General features: G+C 37.4%; 1 protein-coding gene across 6 annotated transcripts; it reads right to left on the reverse strand.

The window, feature by feature from the left end:
* On the reverse strand, window positions 1-27,554 carry LOC141586208 (uncharacterized). Of its 6 annotated transcripts, none has more exons than XR_012519483.1 (4): window positions 26,581-27,110; window positions 25,773-25,891; window positions 6,861-6,949; window positions 1-145 (listed from the first exon to the last, which is right to left on the reverse strand). XR_012519483.1 is itself a non-coding variant. In XM_074407368.1 (3 exons), exon 3 carries the CDS (start codon window positions 24,843-24,845, stop codon window positions 24,264-24,266), a length of 582 nt encoding a protein of 193 aa, XP_074263469.1. In that variant the 5' UTR covers window positions 24,846-25,891; window positions 26,581-26,816; window positions 27,127-27,554; the 3' UTR covers window positions 23,421-24,263. The 6 variants fall into 6 exon arrangements, 2 of the variants coding, with proteins under 2 accessions (XP_074263469.1, XP_074263468.1); XR_012519482.1 differs by lacking the exon at window positions 1-145 and adding an exon at window positions 6,277-6,306; XR_012519484.1 differs by lacking the exons at window positions 1-145; window positions 6,861-6,949 and adding an exon at window positions 10,389-10,949.
* Window positions 27,555-27,754: the final 200 nt, after the last annotated feature.

The raw sequence follows: 27,754 nt of genomic DNA on the forward strand, positions 1-27,754 counted from the left end.
TTACAAATCCTCTTTTCAACTCAAATTACAAGAACTGACATAAATAAAAGTGAAAGTCTTCTAGATGATGATCTAGCTACTAAGTCGTCTGATCCAATGTCTTACGCCCATCCAGCTCCCGTTCTATCTCTTAAACCTGTCAAGTCTGCTCCCCATAAAACGGTTCATCACAGGTGTTCACGAATACACAGGGTCAACCACGAGGTTGAGTAGGGAAAACAATAAAACAATAAAATATGATATGCATGATACTCCGTCACCTCCATCTCCATCTCAACTCATCACACACAACTCATACCGGAACGCCATGACCATACCGATCCCCGGTAGACTATATATCGACCGAAGCCGATCTGCCCTCAACGGTGAGGACACCAGGGCAAGTCTGCGAGAACCCGCCTGGGCCTTATCACAACATCACATCGTATCTCAACATCGTCACTACCACATCATCCTCCAACTCCAATGCATATGAAATGCTCAATGCATAATTAATGCAATGCAATATGTATATAAATCATCGAATCGATAAATCATAAAGTCATGCCAGTTACCCGATGTTGTGATATCATACTCAATACGATCAAATCAGTCAATCACCTTTCCGAATATAAATGATAACGTAAATCAACAACCAGGAATCAAGTCAACACAATTCAACTATGACGATAATAGGACAAGTGTATTTCCCTACCTCAAAGTGTCAGCAATTCCAATTAAGCAGTTAAGAAATCCAGAAATAAAGCAACGAATCTGATTATCGATCCTTCACGAATCCGTCACCTAAAACAATTATAATATTTATAATTACTAACTACTAAATATAGAAATCTCCCAAAATAGAAACTTTCCCGATATAGTAACTTTCCACTTTAACTTGGTCCGACTCAAAATCCATCTCTAATTATTTTAATCAACTCGGGAATTAAATAAATTATTTAATTGACTCGGGAATAAATTAAATGACTAATGTGATAATAAAATATTAAACGAATTAAACGTTTTAAGAAAACTCGAATCAAACATAAAACAATTCGACAACCCGACTTAAACCCGTCTTTAATTAATTAACAACTTGGAATTAAATTAATTAATTAAGCATGCGATAACTTAACGGATTCTAAAGATTAAACAATGACAAAAACCCGATTCAATCACTAAAGTAACTTTGTCATCAACAGGCCCTTCACACGCGCACACACCCCTCACGCACAACCTACACCACCACGACAACCACCTGACCTGCTGCCCACTTCGTCCCCACCACCAACCACCGACCCCAAGGTGGTCGATTCGCCCGGCGAGTCGACCAAGTGGCCTTCTTTTGGCCTGGTTCCACGACGTGCCTCACCAAACACCTCCTTTTCTCTCCTGACCACCACCGCAACCAACAACAACCACCTGCCAACTCACCACTGTCCTGCTCTCCGTCAACCCGTGAACCCAGACGCCACAGCACCACCGTTTCGACCTCCCCCTAGTCCACGGTGGTGCCACCCAAATCCTAACCACCTAAACTCGCCTGAACAACATACATAACCCGTTTGTTACACCCCCTATCACTGCCGCCTATTTCAGCCACCACCACCACCTAAAGCCACCATAACCACCACCAAAAGGGGCGACTCAGACCACCCATTACTAATACCCCGACACCAACCACCCATATCCCCTCCCTAAGACACGAAATTACAACCAACAACCCACGACATAAACGAAACAGAGGAACAAGGGGTTGAGTTCTTACCTTTACCGCCACCAAAACAGCCACCTATAGCCGCCTATGAACGTCGACAAGCTTCCCTAGCTCTTCCTTGCTGCGTGGTCACTCCTCACGGTCACTCACTCTCTTTCTCTATGCGGGAAGGCTGCCATTTCAGGCGAGGAAAGGAGGGAGGCGGGTTGAGGGGGGCGATTAGGGTAGTGTACCATTAGGGTTAGGGTTATTAGGGTTTAGGGTTAATTGGGCTTTAGGTTTAATGGGCTGAACATATATTGGGCCAACTTAAATGGGTCAGTTCACAATTCGTATTTCTTATAAAACCGTCACAATTAACTTATATCGATACAACGCGGTTAAATAACTTAACGAAATTATCGACTCAATATTAATTCGACTTAATTAACAATATAATCTGTATAATAAATAATATTTAATAATATCCGTTTAAATTATTATATAAAAAAATACGGGATATTACAGTCTTCCCCCCTTAAAATGAACTTCGTCCCGAAGTTCGCTCCCGTACCCAAACCTCAGAAGGGTATTGCATATCGTACATACGGACGTCACGCGTTTCTAACACGGTTAACACACACTTTTGACACATCAATTAGACATAACAAATACGAAATGTTACATTCTGCCCTCCTAAAAATAAACTTCGTCCCGAAGTTTAACTCATCATTACTTAACCAACTAATTATAATTAATAACTACCTGAGAACACAATTGTATAACAACTAAATAATCACCTGAGAACACCGTCATCTTCCATCTAAATCCCGATCTCAAACTCAAGTAACTCAATAATCATGGTCTCTTTGGACCAAACGTAACTCGGCACAAAGGCCCCACAACTCATAACTCAATACGAGTAGTTTAATTATACTCTCCTTTTTCACATCAACCAATCTAACAGAAGTAGGAACCAAAACATATAGAACTCATTTGCATAGGTACCCCACAACTAACATCAACTTGATCAAACTACAATCTACAAACAAGTGCAATTTAAGCATTAAGATTTTACAATCCTACCCAACTAAAAACATGGTTACGTCCTCGTAACTTTCATTATTATAACAAAAGTTCTCAAACTACTGCTATCGACTGAAAGAGAATAAAAGATTCACAACTCACGTTCAAGTTAACTAATCCTTACCAAAGACAACCAATATATAAACTCTCTCAAGGGAGCTACCGTTACCAGTAAAATCATTAGTAATTATTTATTTTACCAATCATTGAAATCTCGTACGTTAGAAACATAGGGGATCAATCACATAAGAAAAGAATTAGGGTCAAAACTTAATAAATCGATTTATGAAAATTTATAACCTAATAGGTCCAGTCTGACTTTCCTTTACATAATTGTACAGATTTAGGTCAAGACACAGAATCCTTGATAAAATGAAGACAACCAGCTTCGCAGTACTTATCGTCCCAGCAATATTTTTAGTCCTTATAACAAAGGGTTTGGGATTTATTCACGAATGACGAATGCACATTGATTGGCAAATTTTATAAACTTATTGGTCGAGTCAACCAGCGATTAAACAGCGATATTGGAAAGTTAACATGCAAGACTATCATACATAAAATTTCGTTCTTGGTGTAATTATATTTAGACTGTACCCAACACAATGACATAAAAGATTAGATGTATTTAACTATACCAATTTTACAATATTCATTACATGTTATGCTAATATCAACCTACCATGTTAACACATAACTCCTTTAAATCACCACATTCATTTCCCGTTCGGACATTCGTAACTAACCACAACCCTCCGATTCACTACATGGACGAATAACATGACTAAATTATCCCGCTACTTATGACTCCGTTCTAGTTTCATTCCTCCAGACTAGCAATTATCATGGAACCATACAATCAGATACTGGCTGGAAATCTCATCCCGAATTTATACTCATACGACAAAATTTAACTTTGTTTTCAAAACTTTTACTTTCATACTGGACGGTGAATAAATTTCTTAACATAAATCTTATAACAGGGCCGTCATAGAATCCATTTACAGCTTACTACGAAACTCAAAATCAGATAAACTTAATTCAATTCCTTCAAACAAACAAGTTTAGGTGTTGACTCATATATCGTAATTTACAGGTTCATCTTATTCATTTCAGTCCTATCTTTACTAATGAACGACTATTACTTCCACATCAGGATTTTAGTTGCACTTCTTTACTCAGTTATATTCATGGCTCAATTAAGCGTAACTTTAACGACTATCCTTTAAACCGACGCGTATCATGTGAATCATCAAAGGGTTATCCCATTATAATATTGCCAACATAGTTATCATAAACAATCTTTATTAGAATATAATTGATAGTGATGACTCGAGAATATAGATATGCTAAATGTCGTATTATATCAAACAGTTTCCTTTATATCATGCTCCTACAATTGCAAGAATCCCTTTAGTATTTTATGACGATATAATGATGAACATATCCACTAAGAATTAACAACACTGTTTATTATCATGTCCTAGGTTTAGGTCCACTGAAATAGATTAATGCAATGTAAGTAATAAATATACTTTAGGCACACCGACTCACATAAAAGGCATTAGAACTCAGATGACATCCTACACGTGTGAACATTTAGACACAATCATTACTACCATCCATGTGTAAATATTTAAACATAATTATTATAATATTCATGCGAGTATATTTAGAACAATCAATTAACTTTTAACGCCATCAACTTACGAAAATATGACACTATGGTTTTATGTTTATATATATATATATCCGACCACCATGCAATACCATGAACAAACCAGACTTATTACAACATGCCAAATGTATATAACGTATGCAAACAACTGGACTCTTATAAACATTTCACCCTTGATTAAAATCAAATTAAGCTATCCAATTTTACTCATACTATCATGCCAACCATGTTATCAACTAAGTTTTAAATTTTTGTCACTTGTTAAGATACATAATTACTGAACATGCGTGCTACTATCGCCATATGAAACATTATAAATTTACATTACTAAAGCTCATGAATTAACCAAACAATTGTGTGAAAACTCAACATAAAACGCACATTTTAAATGTTTTGATTTACGTTGTAACTTCCAAAAATCATGAATAAATAACTATTCGATTAAAACTTGATTCATATTACTTTTATAAAACACGGTGAGTTCAAAACACACGGAAAAAGAATTAGGTTTAAAGCACAGGAATTAAATTTTTAACGAATTTTACAACTCAGTTGGTCCAACAAACATGTGACAGCAATTGGTCCAGAACTTGGGTCAGTTTGCAAAACTTATTATTTAATATAGAGACATCAAGATTTTTCGTGGCTTATCAATTTGAAATCATATGCGAATTTTATGATCGATGGAGTTGGAATTATGCGAAAATTAATTATACCATTTAAATGAGGATTTTTTTACGAAATCGTTGGTCAAACATCACTGCACAGGGACTTCCTAACCACAGCTCACTAAAGTATTTATTACTCCTAATCCGTATATCATATAAGCATGAAACAAACGCCAAACGATCACTAACTCCCAAGACTATCTCTCATCAAATTTTCATCCATAGGCAATAAACAGAAAAGAGATGGTAGTAAGGTCAATTAAAGAGTAACATCAACCAAAACAAGTTTTTATCACTAAGTCATTCATTTTCTATGGTTCAAATTCTTACAATTATACTATCGATACTAATCTATCCTAACTTAAATCTCACACTGTACAATTCGTAACATCTACCCCATAGAATCCCTTCGCATCTCGATCTACTCATTATATCTAAATCACGATTGCGATGACTAAAGATATGAAATTCTATCGTGTTTCTTATTACTAACACAATACTATACTAGCATGGCTTTGGGATCACATAACCGCATATTACTAGACCTAATAGTACTATCAGCACATCATTCATACAAAATACTTACCGTAGCGTTGTCCTGCATAATGGTTAGATTATATGGGCCTCAAAGTATACATCAACTCGATTATGCAGTAATCAATGTATCAATCAGTTAATACTTAGGTAATGATATATAAATTTCCTGTTCATCCTCAAGCAACTTTTCTACCCTTTTTCTCATATACACTCGGGGTTTCCGGTTCAATCGAGAGGACCCGGTTCGGTGTGAGGGGGCCCTAACTCATACCTTACCTTAGTGTGCTCCTAACAGTTCTATCCCGGGTTCATTTTATTTAGACACATCCTATGTTCATTGGGCTCATTGGTTTAGGCCTGAGGATCGTTCGCTCTGATACCACTTTGTAACACCCCGGTTTATAAAAGAAGTCCTCGTCAAGACATTCTCTAATAAACGGATGTTACCATCTCGGTTTCGAGGTAGTGAATAACAAATTAAACTCCAAGGCAATTTATATAATATTTTAACTTAATTATTACAAATCCTCTTTTCAACTCAAATTACAAGAACTGACATAAATAAAAGTGAAAGTCTTCTAGATGATGATCTAGCTACTAAGTAAATCGATCCAATGTCTTACGCCCATCCACTCCCGTTCTATCTCTTAAACCTGTCAAGTCTGCTCCCCATAAAACGGTTCATCACAGGTGTTCACGAATACACAGGGTCAACCACGAGGTTGAGTAGGGAAAACAATAAAACAATAAAATATGATATGCATGATACTCCGTCACCTCCATCTCCATCTCAACTCATCACACACAACTCATACCCCGGAACGCCTTGACCATACCGATCCCCGGTAGACTATATATCGACCGAAGCCGATCTCCGACTCAACGGTGAGGACACCAGGGCAAGTCTGCGGAGAACCCGCCTTTGGGCCTTATCACAACATCACATCGTATCTCAACATCGTCACTACCACATCATCCTCCAACTCTAATGCATATGAAATGCTCAGCGATAATTAATGCAATGCAATATGTATATAAATCACGAACCGATAAATCATAAAGTCATGCCGATTTACCCGATGTTGTGATATCATACTCAATACGATCAAATCAGTCAATCACCTTTCCGAATATAAATGATAACGTAAATCAACAACCAGGAATCAAGTCAACACAATTCAACTATGACGATAATAGGACAAGTGTATTTCCCTACCTCAAAGTGCCAGCAATTCCAATTAAGCAGTTAAGAAATCCAGAAATAAAGCAACGAATCTGATTATCGATCCTTCACGAATCCGTCACCTAAAACAATTATAATATTTATAATTACTAACTACTAAATATAGAAATCTCCCAAAATAGAAACTTTCCCGATATAGTAACTTTCCACTTTAACAGTCCGACTCAAAATCCATCTCTAATTATTTTAATCAACTCGGGAATTAAATAAATTATTTAATTGACTCGGGAATAAATTAAATGACTAATGTGATAATAAAATATTAAACGAATTAAACGTTTTAAGAAAACTCGAATCAAACATAAAACAATTCGACAACCCGACTTAAACCCGTCTTTAATTAATTAACAACTCGGAATTAAATTAATTAATTAAGCATGCGATAACTTAACGGATTCTAAAGATTAAACAATGACAAAAACCCGATTCAATCACTAAAGTAACCCGTCATCAACACCGGCCCTTCACACGCGCACACACCCCTCACGCACCACCTACACCACCACGACAACACACCGACTGCTGCCCACTTCATCCCCACCACCAACCACCGACCCCAAGGTGGTCGACTCTACCGCCGTGCGAGTCGGACCGTGGCCTTCTTTTGGCCTGGTTCCACGACGTGCCTCACCAAACACCTCCTTTTCTCTCCTAACCACCACCGCAACCAACAACTACCACCTGCCAACTCACCACTGTCCTGCTCTCCGTCAACCCGTGAACCCAGACGCCACAACACCACCGTTTCGACCTCCCCCTAGTCCACGGTGGTGCCACCCAAATCCTAACCACCTAAACTACTTTGAACAACAACATACATAACCCGTTTGTTACACCCCCTGTCACTGCCGCCTATTTCAGCCACCACCACCACCTAAAGCCACCATAACCACCACCAAAAGGGGCGACTCAGACCACCCATTACTAATACCCCGACACCAACCACCCATATCCCCTCCCTAAGACACGAAATTACAACCAACAACCCACGACATAAACGAAACAGAGGAACAAGGGGTTGAGTTCTTACCTTTACCGCCACCAAAACAGCCACCTATAGCCGCCTATGAACGTCGACAAGCTTCCCTAGCTCTTCCTTGCTGCGTGGTCACTACTCACGGTCACTCACTCTCTTTCTCTATGCGGGAAGGCTGCCATTTCAGCTGAGGAAAGGAGGGAGGCGGGTTGAGGGAGGCTGATTAGGGTAGTGTACCATTAGGGTTAGGGTTATTAGGGTTTAGGGTTAATTGGGCTTTAGGTTTAATGGGCTGAACATATATTGGGCCAACTTAAATGGGTCAGTTCACAATTCGTATTTCTTATAAAACCGTCACAATTAACTTATATCGATACAACGCGGTTAAATAACTTAACGAAATTATCGACTCAATATTAATTCGACTTAATTAACAATATAATTTGCATAATAAATAATATTTAATAATATCCGTTTAAATTATTATATAAAAAAAAATACGGGGTATTACATTCCGAGCTTTAATTTTTTAAGCTCGGAAAATTCCGAGCCGATTTCGAGCTCAAGCTCAAGTTTTCGAGCCGATTCCGAGCCCACTAAAGCTCGAGCTCAAATCGGCTCGGTTACACCCCTAGTCTAAGCAATCATCCTAATATTTACATTATTTAACATTTTAAAGTTTGGTTGTTTCTATTTATTTCCGTGCTCATTTTAAAGATGGTTAGATTCTTTTGATTGTCTTCTTCATGTACCATGTGATTCCGCTACTTTTCATTAGAAGTACCACAAAGACCAGAGGAGGGTAATTGGCCGGGAGGTGCCTATAGTAGAAGCAATGGCGGTTTTATACGTCTCAGAGCAACCACATTGAAGAGGATGGACCATCCTCTTAACACTCTCTCTCATCTAAGAGGATATCCTCTTCAATGTGGAACCATTGTTACATATCCTCTTTGAAGGAGGAAGAGGAACACTTCCTCTATTTTTAGAGGATATGTAACATTGGCCCTTGTGCCCACTTATCATTCATTATTTAGCATGTGGCATATAATTCATTTTTTTTTTAGTTTTTGCTTATAAAAAAATTGGGAGAGGAGGATAGGAGGATCCTCTTTGATGTGGAGATTTTTTAAGAAGAGTAAAAAGAAGAGGATGGAAATAGTGGAATATGGGTGAAAGTGATGTGTCCAAATTAGAGAAGGAAAGAGAAAATATAAGAGGAGAAAATCATCCTCTTGGATGTGGATGCTCTCAAGGAAGCTTGGAACGCGGAAATTAGAAGGGTGGTGCTGGAAAGCGACTGCTTAGTGGTAATAGAAGATTTCCAGAACAGAAGGCAATGCCGTGGTGATATTTTTCTTATTTATGAGGAAATAACGTTGTTTTGTTTACGGTTTGAATCACTTTCGTTTTCTTTTACTCGTAGATGTAATAATAAGGTTGCGCATGAACTTGCATATGTGTTTCCTTTTTAATAGGCAGACGTAGATAGGTGGATTCGGTTCCACGTAACATTGTATCTTTGGCAGAGGCGGATTTGATTGCTAATTAATGAACTCCATATTGGATTTTATCAAAAAAAAAATATAGCCTAGCAAAATTTATTTTGTTTTAATAACAACGTAATTAAATAAGAGGATAAGACTGTCTCGTGCATTGCACGGATGTGAAAACTAGTTTATTAGTATTAATAAAAGAGTTATTTCCATACAAATATACTGTCTTACTATATATTTTCGTCTAACATAAAAAATACCGTTTTATTAATATTTTAGCTTTCTATATCTAATCAGCGTAGACTTCTCTTGTTATACTTATGTCCACGATCCTATATAAAGATAAAAATAGTATTAAAGACTATAAAATAATCTATTCCGGTTTTGAAAAGAAAACACATAAACTTAAAAATATACGGATTAAAATTTAGAAACCATAATATTTAATATTTATCTGAAGGTTCATGTTTGCTTCCTTTTAGTATAGTACATGCCATGATAATAGTTCATATGAAATGAAAAAGAAAAATATATGTTAGAGATGATTATACCCATGAATACAAAAATACAAATTCAAATAGGTTGATCGGAAAAAACATACTAGTAAACTTACACAACAATATACGCTTAATAACAAATTTAAAGAAATATTATAAGATCTCCATTTTGAGATCAACGATCATCTTATAATGGTTAAAAAAGCATAAACCACTTAAAAAAGTAAAGTAAATTTTATAGAAAAACAATCAAAAGGTGGGAGTTGGAGAAAACTTAAATTGGAAAAGGAAATGACATAATTAAAATGATTAATTATTGTCATGATGGTTCAAAAAGTAAATTGTGGAATTTTAAAAAAATTTCATTCAATTATTTGTACTTATTTATTTACCAGTAATTATGAGAGTAGTTTTTTTTTTTTTTTGTTTAGGAAATTATGAGATTAAGTTTTATCTATTATTCCTGTTTTGACAACAAAAACACATAAACTTAAAAACATACGATGTAGAATTTAGAAATCATACTATTTAATATTTACCCGAAGGTTCACTTTCGCTTCCTTTTATTACATGCCTTGATAATAGTTCATATAAAATGAAAAAGAAAAATATATGTTAGAGATGATTATACTCCTGAATACAAAAATACAAATTCAAATAGGTTAATCATGAAAGTATAATAGTAAAATTACACCACAATATACGTTTAATAACAAATTAAAAGAAATATTACTCCCTCCGTCCCGGTCATTTGTTATCTATTTCCATTTTGGGGCGTATCAGTGAATTGTTATCTATTTCTACTTTTGGTAAGTTTTATATGTAAAAGGTAGTGTGCAAGTGGATGAAATAATAATATTATACTTCGTATTACTTTATTAGACATCACTTGCATTTCCTTGGTTTTTGTGCTAAATACAATAGATAACAAATGATTGAAACGGAGGGAGTATAAGACTTCTATTTTGAGATCAACAATCATCCATTACTTGTCAGTTTCTACCTTACATTTTTTTACCTTTAATTTTACCTCAATTTCGTGCCTTTTGTATTTCTTCCTTTTTCAGATTACCCACGTGAAGGTTTGCTTTATCTGCATTCGCATACGTTTCATGGTGCTTTTTAAAGTTATATGTAAAAAATACGTTGACCAAGAGATAAAACATCAACCTGACAAAAACTTGACAAACGAATTAAAACATTGTCACATGTAAGTCATTTAAATTAAACCAACTGGAAAACATGAATTTAGATATAAAGCAAACGATTCATAAAACCAACAACATAACAAATTAAAATATATTTTATTGGGCACAGCAACAACAACAACAACAATACTCAACAATAATACTCGACAATAATACTCAATATAATCAATATAATAAAATAAATAAATTAAACCATAAAATACAATCCACAACTTAGAAACTCATGACAAATGGGCATATTTTAAATAAATAAAGTTAATAGAAACTATTATAGGTATTGTAAGTTTTTATAGTCATTACACAACCAAAAATTCCCATATTTTAATTTAATTTTTAATTTATTTTGTGGTATTATTAAATTAGATAATTGATTGCCAAGGACCTCAAGAGATGAATTAAATAGGATAAAATATTAATGAAAATTATGGGTGTTGAGTAATATAAGGAGTTTTAATAAAATTATTAACATATTATATTACAAAAATTAATTAAATAGGAAAAATTTTTAATTAATTTGGTGTGTGTTAAGTATTATGAAGAGTTTTAATCAATTTATTACCATGTTTAATTAAAAAAAAATTAAATAGGAAAATGTTAATAATGATGGGTATTCAGTAATGCGAAGAGGTTTAATTAAATTATTAACAAGTTTTATTAAAAAAAATTAAAAACAATGAATTAAATAGGAAAGTGTTAATAATGGTGAGTGTTTAGTAATATGAGCAGGTTTAATTAATTCCTTAACATGTTTTGTTACAAAATTTTAAATGAAAATTTCAATTTTAATTATAAATTATGAAATTTATTAACATATTTTATTACAAAAATTTCAATTAAAATGTAAATATTAATTATAAATAATGAAATTTGATGTAAATTTGTAAGGGTTATATAAACTTTGGAAGACAATATATTTAGGGTTATTTAATGAGAATACTCTGAACTATAAGGGTCCTTCTCAAAATACTCCAAACTCTTGTTTAACTAACAATAAAATCAACTAATGTCTCCATTGACTTTGAATAGAATTGGACTATTTTTAACCTGTTGTAACAGGTAAGTGACGCTGACCAAGTCATTTCCTTTTATTAGTCTTCATCTTCAACCTCTTTCTTCCCTTTTTAGTCTACATCTTCCTCTTTTTTCAATTTTTTTTTATCTTTTCTCCGTCTTCTTTGTTTTCCACTCCATTCACCTTGATTTCTTAGCCATCTCCATTTTTGTTTTTTCAAATTGCTAGATGTCCAAGCATGAACACGGCGACAATAGGAACAAACTCGGTACCCCGTCTTCCCACGCTGGTCTGGTTTTGTCTGAGAATTCGCCGGTAGTCGAGCTTCGATGTCTGTTACTACCTTGATGCTTGTGGACCAGTGAACTCATTAGCAAGATGGTGTTGGGGTTGTTCAATTGAATTGAATAATAATTAATGACAATTTGGAGGAAAAAATCAATTTAATTTTTTTCACAAGCAAATTGATACTGAACTTGAATTAAAAACTAAGAGGCTTGATTGGCTTAATAAGGGAAAATTAAGTTATGATTTATGTTTTGGGTTATTGGGTTTGATAATGGTGTTGTTTCATTGGTTTTCCATGAGTTTTTAATGGCTTCTTGTGGTTTGATTTTTGAGTGTTCTTTTATTCGTTTTTGATTTTTGGGGGTCTAGATTATTATACATGGTATAGTGTGGCGTGGAATCGGTGGTACATCCGTAAGCACAACTTTATGACATGGCTCGTGCCTCGTAGTACAGGGAGCCTTGGAAACTTGGGACAAACTGATAAAAATTGGAATGAATGTTAATGGAGAATGCTATTTATGTTTAAGAGATGATGAGTCCATTCAATATATGTATTTTGCTCGTGAGTGTAGCAACAAAATTATACTCCGTAGATGGCGGTGGAGGCTCGACCAGTATAAAGAAGCCTAGGAGAGGTACTGTTATATGTTGTAGGAAACAGAGGGAATCAAGATCGAGGAAAAGGAAAAGGATCATTACCATGGTATTTCAAGCATGTTTATATCAGATTCGGAGGCAACGGATTCAATGTTCGCAGATGGTAACATAAACGGGATAGAAAGAATAATTGAGGAAATGAAAATGACAGTAAGAGTACTATGTAGCTTTGATAAAAATGACAGCAAGAAATAATTGAGGAAATAATTCAATGTTGTTTTATTTTCTCATTAGCATATTATAGTGTTTTATTTACTCCGTTGTCCGTAATAGACAATTAGTGAGGGGATTAATGGTTTTGAAGAAGTTTAACAGACAAATGAAAAGAGAATGGGTTAAATGAGGGTTAAAATTTTATTTACTTGCTTAGCAGGTTGTCGGTCGCCTTAGTGTAATAAAAGCGAAGGGAAGTATTAGTTCGTTCTATTGGTAGTTAAACAAAAGTTTGGAGTATTTTGAGCAGCACACCTATAGTTGAGAGTATTGCCATTAAATAACCCATATATTTAATATACAAAATTAATTTAAGAATAATGATAATATCCTTTCATATTATAGGTATAAGTGAATTAAATTAATTTATAGATAAATGATTTAAATTAATATCATGTAATAATAAATTGATAATTCATGTCACATTAATTTGTCAAGTCACATTAAAAATATGCAACATCACATTTAAATATGTCACGTCACAATAAATTTTAATCTAGGTGGCTTTTTGGATCCTACATGGCTTTGTCTAAGTGGCGTTTATTTGTCATTTAAGGGTAGCCTTTTAATTATATTTTATAGATTTAATCTTACACTCAATTTGGTTCAATTGTCATCCAATAACTGACATCTCCTATGTTTTTGGTCCTTGTTCCAAGACAGAGACATAATTTTTAAAATTTTTATTTAAATACTCTCTCCATTATTCTATATATGATGTTTTCGTTTTACGAGGTAAGCCTTTGACTTTCAATTACATAAAAATATACTATAAAAAATTATGAAAATTATATCATTAGATTCGTCATAAATTTTGCTCCATTTCATATTATTAACTTATATATCGTCATGTGCTTCCCACTCTCTCAATGGCCATTTTGTGAGAGAAAACGGTATCCGTCACAAGCTTGTGACGGATATCGCCCGTCTTCAATGAGATTTTGTGTACAAAAATAATGGGGGGGGGGGGGGGGTACATAATTTAGGGAGTACCATTTTTCAAATCTCATAAATATATACAGTGTGAACCTAATTGATCTTGAAAAGAAAAGAAAAATGCTAGAAATGCAAAAAATATTTGATTCTAATAAAAAAATTAAGAAAGCTAGCATAAAAATGCAGAAAGGTTCCTATCTCTGCCAAAATACGAAGATGAAGAGAACGAATGAAATCAAGCACGCTTACTTAGAATTGCCACAAAATAGGGGCTACTCGTACTATAATATAATATATATAATATATGTTGGTAAATGGTAAGCCCTAAAATCTTCTCTTGTAAAGTGTCGGTGTCAAAAAAGAGAATTTCTACTTTGTCCAAGAACCTAAAATCTTCCATATACACCATATACCATGTGAAGAGGCAAAGGATATAAATTTAGAAAAATGGGGTTGATGTGGATTGTTTGAAATCATACAAGGTAAAATGAGAAAATTATATTCACCGCAAATTAATGTTTTAGACGACCTTTTTTGTCTGAAATAAGATAAACAAGTATGTGATCATTTTACAATAAAATATAAATATTTCATAAATAAATGCTATCATTAGTTTTTTTTTTTTTGGTTAAAAAGTGATAACTTTAATCTTATTATTTTATCATTAAATGGTCATTTTTTATTATAAAATTTTGGACTTTACTCGTCTCATCATATTTTCGGATGAGATCACATCCAGCATTATCATCTTGTTAGCTTGGCTAAATATTGTTTGATATGGTTAAAAGGTTGATATTTATGGGTATATCACCGCAAAAATCGGATCGAGTTGAATAATATTCAAATCATCCATTTTAAATGTACTTGTCATTTCTTGAATACTGTAGGAAATTTTATGCTCAGGAATTAAAAGGGCCATTTTATTTGAAGAACAATGAGCAGTTTTTTTCTATTTGGCTGTGAGATTTGAGTTAACGACAACTTTAACTTAGGAATAGTACACTGAGGTCCTTAAAGCTCCACAATTATAATAGAGGTCCTTAAAATTGTTATTCCCCATAATTTAGGTCCTTGTTGTGTTGTTTACTCAACTTTACAATCGTACTTATGTTATTAGCTATCCAATGACGGATCTACTTATTGTTATGGGGTGTCCAATTGCCAAGGACACCACAAACATTGGAAAAATTTGCATAAAGGACACTCTAAAAATGGAGAGGGGATCCTCTCCATTTCCTATTCTCTCCATTTCCTTCCATTTCCTCTAATAGAACAATATTTAATCATTATCCACTCTCAACCTTTTCATTCAACTGACCGTTAGATCGTTTTGAGACGGAATCTAGACCATTAATAAGAAATGGAAGGAAATGGAGAGAGGAATAAATGGAGAAAAACTCAATTGCTAAAAATGCTAGTAAGACACCTGTCACACAACCACATTGCTACTTGTCCTTGCTTGAGAGAATTTACATATAAAAAATTACACAAATATAATTTAATTACCCAATTATAAAGGGACTCTTATTTTTTGGTTTTATTTTAAACCTAATAGCCTATAAGTCTATACCCTATCATATAATGGCTCTACGCCAGACCTGTCAAACGGGTCAAACGGGCGGGTTACGGGTTCGATTATTTCGGGTTCGGGTAAAATACGAGTCGGGTCTATTTCGGATTTGAAAAATACGGGTTTATACGGGTCGGGTTTATACGGGTTTCGGGTCGGGTTTAGGGTTGAAAACGGCTCATATTAACGTCTTTTTAAAAAAAATCATTTTCTTTAATTTTACTTATAAACAGATAATTATTCTTAAATTTTTATTATTATCTAGTTTAATATATGCTATTAGTAAGATTAAATATTTTTTTCTTAATATTTTCAATATCACATCGTTACACGAACGGGTCGATACAGGTTTCGGGTCGGGTTCGGGTGAAAAAACGGGTCGATCAACATCTTTTTCTGTCATTTTTTAAAACTTCTTTTATATTGTAATTCCACCATTTATACGTGTTGTCTCCTCTTGCTCGTGTTAATCAACTTAATTGTCACCATTCTCGCCATCACCACCTCGTCATCATCATCATTACCCTCACTAACTCGCTAAGTACGACAATGAGTCTCAAATAAGATGACAATGATGACCTGACATGTGATCCGAGGTAATGAGGTGGCAGTGCTGACGTGGAATGCGGTTTCACGTAATACGATAAAAGTGGCGGTGTGGCACACACTTAGAAATGATGAAGACGTGGTAGTGACGATGTGGAATGCAGTTCCATGTAACACGGTGAAAGTAATGGCGCGGCACACACATCAAGGTGATGACGTGGCATGTCGTCTGAAATGATGACATGGCAGTGCTGCAGTAGCATATGGATCAACGTAATAGGGTGAAAGTGACGGCGTGACAAACATTTTAATGCGATGACGTGGCATAAGGTTCGAGCTGATGACGTAGCATTCCGTATAGATATATATCTTTCTTTAAAATTTTATAAGTCAATACCTATTTGACATTATCAATTTAAGGAAGATATATTGCCTTGACCCAACGGTCAACCCGTTACGGGTCGGGTTTCGACCCGTTATTTACTGGTCAAAACAGGTTCGGGTATTTTTCGGGTTTGGGTTAAAAAAAACCGGGTTATTTACGGGTCGGTTTACGATCGGTTTTCGGGTCGGGTCAGGTTTTGACAGGTCTACGTAGGGGCCATCCCACTAAGAGGTGAATTTAGCAACTAGTTTGTGAGATGTGATGATTGGCCTTCGTACTGCAAGCACCAGGTCTCCTACTTGGAAAGACCGAGGACGCACCTTTTTGTTAAAAAAATGCGCGTGACAACCTTGCTTGATAACATTGGAGCCTTTGTTGAGCCTCTAATCTTTTTTCATCGAGAGCTTCCAATTCTGCTAATCGCAATTAGTCATTTTCGTCATCCGTGAGTCCTTCTTGAATAGCGATGCGCAAAGATGGGATCTGCAACTCTAATGGCAACACAGCCTCCACTCCATACACCAACGCATACGGGGTTGCTTGAGTAGGTGTTTTGTATGTGGTACGATACGCCCACAACGCCTCACCAATTCTTTCATGCCAATCTTGCTTTGACTTTGCTACTACTTTCTTCAGCAAGTTGCAAAGGGTCTTGTTGAAGGCTTCAGCCAAACCATTTGCAGAAGCATTGTACATGGATGACTTGTATTGTTTGAACTTGAATTTTTCTCCCAGACTTGTCATTAGATGGTTGAAGAATTGTTTCCCATTGTCAGTTGTGATACGTTGAGGTACACCATATCTGTAGATGATTTGGGTTCGAATGAAGTCCACAACATTTTCTTTCTTCACTTCCCGTAATGTGATGGCTTCTGCCCATTTTGAGAAGTAGTCAGTGGCCGCGAGGATATACTCGTGTCCATGTAAGGCCTTTGGAGTAATAGGTCCCACAACATCAAGTCCTCAAGCTTCAAAGGGCCATGAAGAAACAGTAGGATGTAACGGCTCCGGCGGTTGGTGTATGAAGTTTTACGTAGAACTGACAGGGTTAAAATTTTTTCGCGAAGTCCATACAATCTTGTACCATGGTTGGCCAGTAATACCCCATTCTCTCTACGCGATCATGAAGTTTAGGCCCAGATTGATGAGCGCCACAAATTCCAGAGTGGGCTTCATGCATTGCTTCAACAGCTTCGTCCTTGCTTAGACACCTCAACCATTGGCCTGAGAAAGAACGTCTGTAGAGCGTCCCTTTATAGTGAATGAACTTTGGAGCACGTCGACGTATTTCTACCTTGTGTCTGGGATCGTCGGGTAGTTTTTGGTGGTCTAAGAAATCAATGATAGGTTGATGCCAGTCATCTTCATCAACTGTGTAGACACATATCATGTTGGTTGTATCTACATTTTCTTATCCTTCAAGCAATGATACTACCCAACGATTGTAGACTGGAACTTGCATAGATTATTCTGCCCCCAGTGCCAAAGTGGCTACAAGATTAGCAAGCGCGCCAGCCAACTTATTGGCACTCCTTGGCACATGACCAACATGGATGTCGTCAAATTGATTCAGCAGTTGTAATGCCCGTTGATGGTAGGGAATCAAGTCTTCCTTTTTCACTTTATATTCACCAAGGACTTGGTCGACCAACAGCTTCGAGTCACCGTAGATGTCCATATCTCTAACGCCTTTTTCGATCGCCATTTGGAGGCCGAGTATGAGAGCTTGGTACTCTGCCATATTATTTGAGCACAACTGAGTGAGCGTAAAGGAGTATGGCATGAGATGATTTTGTGGAGTTACGAATACAACTCCGGCTCCAGCTCCGTCTTTTCTCGCAGCACCGTCAAAATACATCTGCCATGGAGGTAGAACGTCCACGTAGAAGATTGCTTCTCCTGGGAGGTCATCTGAAATTTCCCACTCTGCCGGTACTGGATGATCAGCAAAGAAGTCGGCGATAGCTTGACCTTTCACAGCCTTTTGAGGCACGAACAGCAAGTCGTACTGCTTAAGTAACACTGCTCATTTCGCAAGTCTTCCTGACAATATTGTTCTTGAGAGTATGTACTTGATTGGATCAGCTTTTGAGACGACATTTATGGTATGCACCTGCATGTAGTGCCTCAATTTCTGGATTGCGAACACCAAAGCAAGACATATTTTCTCTATGGGCGAGTAATTTAATTTAGCTCCCACCAAGGTACGACTCAAGTAGTAGAGCGCTCTCTCCTTGCGGTCTTCAATTTCTTGAGCACACATTGCCCCCAGTGAGCGCTCTTGTGCAGCAATGTAGAGGACAAGCGGCTTCCCTGGAATTGGTGCCTCCAGCACTGGTGCACTGGCCAAGTACTTCTTGATGCTAACAAAAGCATTTTTGCATTTTTCATCCCATTGGAATGGAGCATCCTTTTTCATGAGATGGCTGAATGGTTGGCAACGTCCTGCTAGGTTAGATATGAACCTTCGAATGTATGTCAAACGTCCTTGCAATCCGCGCAGCTCTTTCAGCGTCTTTGATTCTGGCATTTCGTTGATGGCTTTGATTTTTGTTTGGTCAATTTCAATTCCTCTATGCCTGACCACAAACTCTAAGAACTTCCCAGATGTGACACCAAATGCACATTTGAGTGGATTCATCTTGAGTTGACATTTTCTAAGTCTTTCAAAGACGGTTCGGAGGTCTTTAATATGGTATTCTCTTTTCTTTGATTTGACAACCACATCATCAACATAAAATTCTATTGTTTTATGTAGCATGTTATCGAAGATTTTTTGCATTGTGCGTTGGTACGTAGCGCCAGCATTCTTCAATCCAAATGGCATGACCGTGTAACAGAAGATCCCTTTTGGGGTTCGAAAACCTGTTGCTTCTTGATCTTCAGGTGCCATATGTATTTGATTATACCCAGCAGTACAATCCATGAAGGAGAGTGCTTTGTGACCAGTGGTTGCATCGATCATCAACTCTGTGACAGGCAAAGGGAAGTCATCCTTCGGGCATGCATCATTAAGGTCTCTGAAGTCGACACGTATGCGCAATTGTCCGTTCTTCTTTCTGACTGGGACAATGTGTGCTATCCAGGTAGAATATTTGACTTCGCGAATGAAACCTTCTTCTATGAGCTTGTTGACTTCCTTTTCTATTTCAGGTACAAGCTCTGGCCTAAAACGACGTTGAGGCTACTTTTTGGGACTGATGCCCTTTTTTATTGCTAGACGATGAACTGCAATTTTTGGGCTGAGTCCAGGCATCTCTTTATAGCTCTAAGCGAACACGTCTTTGTACTCGACCAACAACTTGTAGTACTCCTCTTCTTCTTCCTTAGTCAGTAGAGCACTGACATAAATGGGTCGAGGATCTTCAGTAGTTCCCAAGTTGAGTTCCTTGAGTTCATCTACAGTAGATTGCCCTCCGTCTTCAAGTGTTGCAGGGGCCTCATCGGTCTCAACTTCTTTGTTCTTGTCAAGTATCTCTTCTACTGTGATGTGATATGACGACGCTGTACCGTCTAAGTCTTTTGGTTTCTTCGCATCATAGGAGTGTGAAAATGAAGGCATAGGCTCTTCAACATTTTGTGGATAACCAGTGAGGACTAGTACGCGCCCCCTTGCTTTGAGTGGCTCATGCTGGATAATATCCACTACTTGCATACGCTTCATGCGAGATGGTATCGCGCTTCTCAAGTCATCGCTTACTCTTACTTCTTCTTCATTTTGTGTTGCAGAAGCTGAGAGAGGATGACCCTCACCACTATTCTTCTTGGGAGCTCCTAGTCGACTGAAGACTGTTTTTGATGGACCGCCCAAGCGTTCATGTATTGCGCACTTCTTGTTTGTGCGCAACGAAGGTGTTGATACTTTGACTTTACTTTCTCCTTGATTGCCAAGCCTAGAAAAGACAGAAATGTGTTTGGTTGAATCACTTGGTCTCCCTAGCCTTGTAAATATAGAAGGGCGACACTTCTCTGCAGGTGGACTTATTCGATCGAAGACTGAAGATGGATGCATCTTTTCCTCTCCTTCATTTTCTTCGACCTCTTCTCTTGTGATGTCTTGAGAAAGACGAGTAGCCTCTTTTCTACGAGCACCAATCTTCACAGGCGCAGGAGCCTCATATCCGAACCTGGCCCTGGTCACCATGAAACTCCCATCTTGCTTGAACACTTCATATTGCGCTTTATTAAGTCCGTACGGCTCGACTTCTATAACTTTGCCGAGAGGAGTCGGATTTTTAAAGTCATATCCAGCCTTCGCCAGTAGCTTGTAAGCATTAGAATCAAATATCCCCTTGTTTTCCTCACTTGATGATTGACTGGATGCAAAAACGAAACCAGTTGGAGGAGGTCTCACAATCTTCGCTTGAGATGAACTTGGTAGAGGTGTAACGACTTTGGCCACCCATTCCCTTGACCACCGACTTGACTTTTTATCCTTAGGCTCTGTCTTTGGTGTTAGACACTCTGCAAAAGGACTCTCCCCATCTTTGCGGCGAGACTTCGGGATGTAGCGTAGTGCTGGTGGTGTAGTTTTCTGCATCGTCTCTTGCTTCTTGGGTGATGCAACAAGAGTAGTTATTTTGCTGGCCTTGTCTACATCTCTCTTAACATCATTTTCTTTAGCAGGACTTGCAGCTTCATCTTCTTTGATAATGTTCTTCTCCCGCTTACCTCGTTTTCCTGTTGAAGAGATGGTAGTTGGCATGAACTCACTAGAAGTACCATTCTCTTCAAAGAATTTTGCATCAGCGAAGAAACAGTCGACCTTAGAGAAAGGTTTTGCGCCTCCGTCTATTTTCCTTTCGCCACCACGATAATATTTCAAGCATTGATGGAGGGTTGAGGCGACAACTTCATTCTCGTGCTTCCAAGGTCGTCCCAGCAATAGTTTGAAAGATGTCTTGCCATCCATGACATGGAACAGTGTGTCAGAAGAAAGATCACCCACTGTAAGGTTTACGCGGATCATACCAACTGCACGCTCCCCATTTAATTTGAAACCATGAATAATTGTGCGACTACTGAAGAGTTCATCCATCGTGATCCCTAATTCATTCATGGTGGCTTTTGGCATGAAAGTGACTCCTGAGCCTCCATCTATTAAGATGCGCTTTACCTTTTGCCCACGGATGTACCCAGACACATAAAGTGGCCTGTTGTGAGGCTTGGATCCAAGAAGCAAATCTTCATCTGAGAAACTCAAGGCTGCATTGCAGGAGACACATCCAGTTGATTGCTCATGAGGCTCAATTTTGTCTTTCATCTTGCCCGCATACAACTCGGGCTTCTCAAGTCCTTGAATTATCAGCCGACGCTTCTCTTTAGGTAGATGAAATATTTGTTTCCATCCCATGTTTGTAGGAAGGGCGTCAAGAGCAGCCACTATTTCGTTCTCCTTTTCACTATGCAACTGTTGTGGCAATACCGCATCATCTGGGCCTCCTTCCTCTATCTTCTTTTTATCATCACCATCTTCCGTAGCTGAGACGGTGCACACGGTAACCTTGTTTAAGAAGTCTTGTGGGAAGAATTCTTTTAAAGTGACGGGACCCGGTGGTTCTTGCTCAAGTATATCGATAGGCAAGACATTGGTTTGACCACTGTTTTGGACTTTTTCTTTCCCTTCGTCTTACGAGGTTTCGTCTTCTTTGATTGTTTTCTTCGATGGTGAACAGGTTGCGCTGTCTGCCTTGTTTGTTTCTTTGACTTCTTGCGCGTAACCAAAGTCCAACCTTCATCGTCATCTTCATGCTTCTTTTCCTCATTCTTATCCTGGGGAGGTAGTTTTTCTTCCAATGACATTGGAGGTAGCGACGACAATGACCCTTGGATCCGTAATGCCACAGGCTCAAAACTTCCGAACTGCAACATATACACACACTGTCCTTGTCGTATAATTGGCTCGTCAGGTTGCTCCAAGACTACAGTAGTTTGATTTGTGGTTACTGTGTCATCCAAGTCAAGAATGGTCTTTCCTTCCTTGGAGAGCTGCATGATCTTCTCCTTGAGTGTTATACACTTTTCAATAGGGTGACTCACCAGCTTGTGATAACGACAGTAATTGGGATCGTTTGTCTTGTTTGCTTGCTCAGGGCGCTTGGACACTTGCAATTGTATAACCTTCTTCTCCAAGAGGTCATCGAGCATTCCGGATAAGTCAGAATTAGGGATGTCATCGGGGCGGGTACAAGTGGGTACCACCACGCACCCGCCCCAACTGGGACTGGGATGGTTAGAGCTTTGGTGGGTGGTGGAGCGGCTGCGGGTATGAAAATTGTACCCGCCATGGGTAATGGGGCGGGGATAGATTTTGCAACTTACCCACCTACCCGCCAATTATTAAAAAAATTAATTTGATTATGACAATTTTTTAAATCTTATTTAGTTATAATTAAAATATAATATTAATAATAGCTATTTGATAAAGTTGTTTCCTAACTTCTTTGGTGAAAAACTAAAATTATGAAGATTTATTCAAAAAAATGGAAATTAATAGTGAGTAAATCAACTTTTGTGAAAAAAATTATCGAATAAAATTATGGTGTAGCGGGTTAATGGGTTAGCGGGGCGGGTACGGTTTTATATTTCCGCCCGTTGGGGCGGGGATGGTTTTGAAAACTTGTACCCACCACGGGTGGTGGGGCGGGGATGGGTACAAGGTTTTCTTGGTGGGTACGGGGGAGCCTATATCCACCACCGCTCCGCCCCAATGACACCCTTAGTTAGAATCTCGGAATGGATACTTCTTTGCTTGAAACTCCTTCAAGGTAGGCTTTTCTCGTTGATAGTTGTAAGCAAACGTCTCCTTCTTCTTTTCATACTTAGGCTTGGATGATATTTTCACATGCGCGTTGCAGGTTTCAACGACCAGTGTCTCTTTCTTGGAGCCCTTGTCAATTTTCTTGAACTCCTTTTTTTCACTTGGCGCCTTGGAGGCAGTTGGCCGAGTACTACCACGTTCTTTGATTGTGATCTCCATGTCATGGGCACGGGTAGCCAGGTCTTTGAAGCTCTTCGGCATGATCCCCTTTCAGGATGTAAAGAATGTCCCATTTCATCCCGTTGACGCACATTTCAACTGCTGAAGCTTCACTTAAGCGATCCTTGCATTCCAGACTTAGCGCACGCCACCTGTTGATGTAATCGACGACAAGCTCATCTTGCCATTAAGTTGTCTTTGTCAACTCGCTCATGTTGACTATACGTCTGATACTATAGAATCTGTTAAGGAATTCATCTTCCATGCGACCCCAACTGTCAATTGACTCAGAGTCTAGATCTGTGTACCAGTTGACCGCGATCCCTTTGAGCGAACGCACAAACTGCTTCACCAAACGATCACCTTCTGTTCCAGCATTGTTGCACGTCTCGACGAAGTGGGCGATGTGTTGCTTTGGGTTCCCCTTCCCGTCGAACTGTTGAAATTTTGGAGGCTGATAGCCAGATGGCATGCGCAGACTGTCAATCCTCTTAGTGTAAGGCTTGATGTAGCGTCCACTACTTGTCGAGCTATCATCTAACTGACACTTGATCGTCTTGGCTATTAACTCCTGCAGCTTCTCTTCAGTGAAGGCACCGATCTCATTGTTTCACTTTCCAATGTCATCTTCGCCAACTTCTTTGTCACTGTTGACATCCTTGTCGGTGTCATCATGCTCGCTGTCGGCCTTCCTGTCACGGAGTGCCACCACCTCTTTTTGGAGCTCATCAATTTTCTTGTTCTTTTCTTCATTCTCCTTCATCATCTTTCCAAGGAGATCATTCATCTTCTGCATTCGATCCTCAAGAGTATCGCCACTTATCACCATGACTGAAGCGACGTTAGGAGTTGATGTTTCTTTCTTCTTTGGCGACGCCTTGGATTTGCAAGGGGAAGCCTTTTTCTCAACCTTAACACTTCTAACCTCCTCGTGTGAAGGAGAAGAGGCAGCCAGGAGTGCTGTAGCGGCAGCAGCTATGGAGGCGACAGAGATCTTGCGCGGCCTAGTAGGGACGTGTGCAGAGCGTAGACTAGCAGCAGCAGCATTGACAGCCGCCTTCTTCACCATTCTTCTTGTGGTGATGCCAACTGACTGCGCAGCAGAGGAGGTAGCAGCAATGGGAGTACCTTGCAGGATATCTGCGTAGGTCTTCTTCGATGCACTGGAGGAAATGCTTTGACTGGTAGACATCTTCTTGTTGTGGTAGACTTGATTAAAACGGCAGTAGAGATGAGAGATAGAAATTTTCACGTCGGGTTCACCAAAATTTGTAACAGCAAACTTTGTATCGCAAAATAAATGTAATACAAAATAGGAAACGAATGAATTTTTATTAATATCAGAAAGTTTATGTGTACAATCTCTAATGTATCCTATGACTCTAAATGTCGTAGTAGATTACGTAAACGCTGTCTGTAGTAGAGGCGCGAAGGTTGTATTTGAATGACACCTGTAGAGGTGGTATGCACTTTGTAGGAGGTGTCGATTTGTATTCTTGAGAGGGTCACTGCGACTTGTTCTCTCTTGAATGTTGTAGCTTGAACTTGAATTTTTTGGGCAGGCGGCACAGTTTTGGTGTGCTTGTTGACTGCTTGCCGAGGTGTCTTGTAGAGAGAATTTATAGAGCTTTTGTGTCTTCTTCTCTCTGAAATTTTATGATTATGATTTCTCTAACCTTGAAATGAATGGGAATGGCTCTATTTATAGAGTTTTAATTCCCCTTGGTGGACTTTGACATTCACATGCCCATTTATGGGTTTATTAGTGAACTTGGCCCAAATTTGATCCCTTTTCGGATTTAATGATCCGGATAACCCATTTTGTAACACGAATCGACCCGTATTTCATTTAATTGGGGCAAAATAATTAAATCGAGCTAAAATTTAGTATTAACTCAAAATAATTGATTTATTTTATTTATTCGGCACATTAATAAATTTTCTGTGCCTACAACATCTACGTTAAATTAGTTGCTAAACTCAATCTAATAAGTTTGAAACCTATCAGCATAAAAATTGACACTGTATATCCCTTTACAACTAAATCCTAATCAGAATCAAATAACATGAACTATGCACCAAGATAATGCAAAAACGACGTATTTAATTAGAGGCTTACAACTGATCGCTAAAAGTGGATCTCCAGCAACCTTAATGAGATAATCTCATACGTTGGCCAAGCACCTTAGCTTGAACTCGAACCAAAGCTTGCATGCATTTCAATGTCATTTTTGCTTGCTTTCACACATCAAAACCGATTTTATAAACACAAATCAATAGCAATACTAAAACCTTCGCTTTTCAACACATCTTCAATCCTTTCATAAACTAATTAATACGGTAATACACTAATACATGTCATATATAACATTATGTTGTTCCCATTTGACTTTTTAAGGTCAAAGATTGTAAACCTTGCAAGCATACAAGTAGAAAAATACATAATATTACGGTATGACTTAAATTTGAAAGTTTTAGTTAAAATCAGTGGCGGAGCTAGGATTTGAACTTAGGGGCGAAAAATTTTAGGGGGAATGAACGACAAATTTCATAAGGTACATTAAAAAAACGGAAATTTAACTAAAAACTTCGAAAATTTCATCCGCCGGGGGGCGACCGCCTCTGCTAGCCCCCCTAGCTCCACCACTGGTTAAAATTTCTTTCAATTATGGTTTTGCCACTACTTATCTCGATTTACCAACAATAAAACTAACCAAACAAATACCCAAATATTATTTCATCCAGAGTTCAATATTAAAATACACACACTCTTACTTGTGACTATTTTAAGTTAAGATGACGCTCACAAACAGTTTAAAAATAGTATCAAAAATGAAAAGGCGGCCAGGATTGTGACACGTCTTAACTTAAGACGGCCACAAACAAGACTTGCTAGTAAAAAACACAGAATAAAAGAGTTGACCGACCTTGTCATCATCTTGACTATCTTGAGAAGGATGATCTTCTTTTCTTCTACAATTTCCAACTTTTTCAGGACTATCTTTAGAAGGAGATCTAAAAGCTCTCTTTACAGCAGTTAACCAAGAAGTACTACCTCCTTTCTTTCCCATATTATTACCAACCACTGTTATTGGACGGTAACGCGTGTTGTTCTTGTAGTGATTACTCCATATATCATCAATAGTTTAGAATATAGCACACCCTACAATCCCATAAATCCATAATTAATAAGCTAAAAGAATGAAATGTAGAGAGGGCTAAGTTTTAATGAGGTAAATATATGCATGTGAATGACAATAATGAAGAGGGAAAATTGTGTCACTCAAATTATAGATTTGTGGAGGGAAAAGTGAAGATTCAATGGTTATACGAGTATTATTTTAATTTTGGTGAAATAAATTAAAATATTTGAGAGTCAATTTCAATTCATTGGCCTTTACCCTTTAAAATGCCATTGTTTTAAAACCAACTTTTCTAAATTTACATTTTTATAATTTTTTTTAATATTTTACCTTTAGTCTTATTCCGGTGTAAAACATGTTGAATTTATAATATTACACCAGCCCCCACTAATTAGCTCATATTTATACTCTTACTCTCTTTTGTCTTTCCTCGACTTCCTTCTCCTACACTACATTTTTTTGACTTCTTTCTCGGCTTAGCCGTGAGAGATCTCTCCAATTTAGTCAAGCCGGAGAATATCGTTTTATTAGAGAACTGAATAACATTTTTGGCACTTGTTTCCAAGTATTCACAAAAAGATTGGCTGAACAAAAAGTAGTGTCCTACTAATTATAATAAAAAATTCTCAATGTTATTTTTTATTCCTACAAAATCGTTGCATTTATTTTTCAAGTACTTTTGTTGTAAGATTGATAGAGTGATCAGATTGTAGAAGAAACCAGATAGATGATAGAATGAAAGATAAAGAAGAGAAAGAGATAGACAGAGAGAGAGAGGTTGGGGAATTTTCGTCACAAATTATTGGCTTTAAAGGGAAAATTTCAAATTTGACGGAATATTCAATTTTTTTCATTGGGAACCGACTAAGGTGGTAAGATTTGAACAGAAGTGTTTTATAAGGGTTAAAATATTTAAAAAATAAATAAATTATAAGGGTGTAAGTTTAGAAAAGTTAAT

The sequence above is a fragment of the Silene latifolia genome, chromosome 6, assembly GCF_048544455.1.
Source record: "Silene latifolia isolate original U9 population chromosome 6, ASM4854445v1, whole genome shotgun sequence".
Classification (NCBI taxonomy): Eukaryota; Viridiplantae; Streptophyta; class Magnoliopsida; order Caryophyllales; family Caryophyllaceae; genus Silene; species Silene latifolia.

Coding starts and splice junctions, on each gene's coding strand:
- LOC141586208 (XM_074407368.1), bottom strand. CDS start 24,845: ATGTCTACCAGTCAAAGCATTTCCTCCAGTGCATCGAAGAAGACCTAC.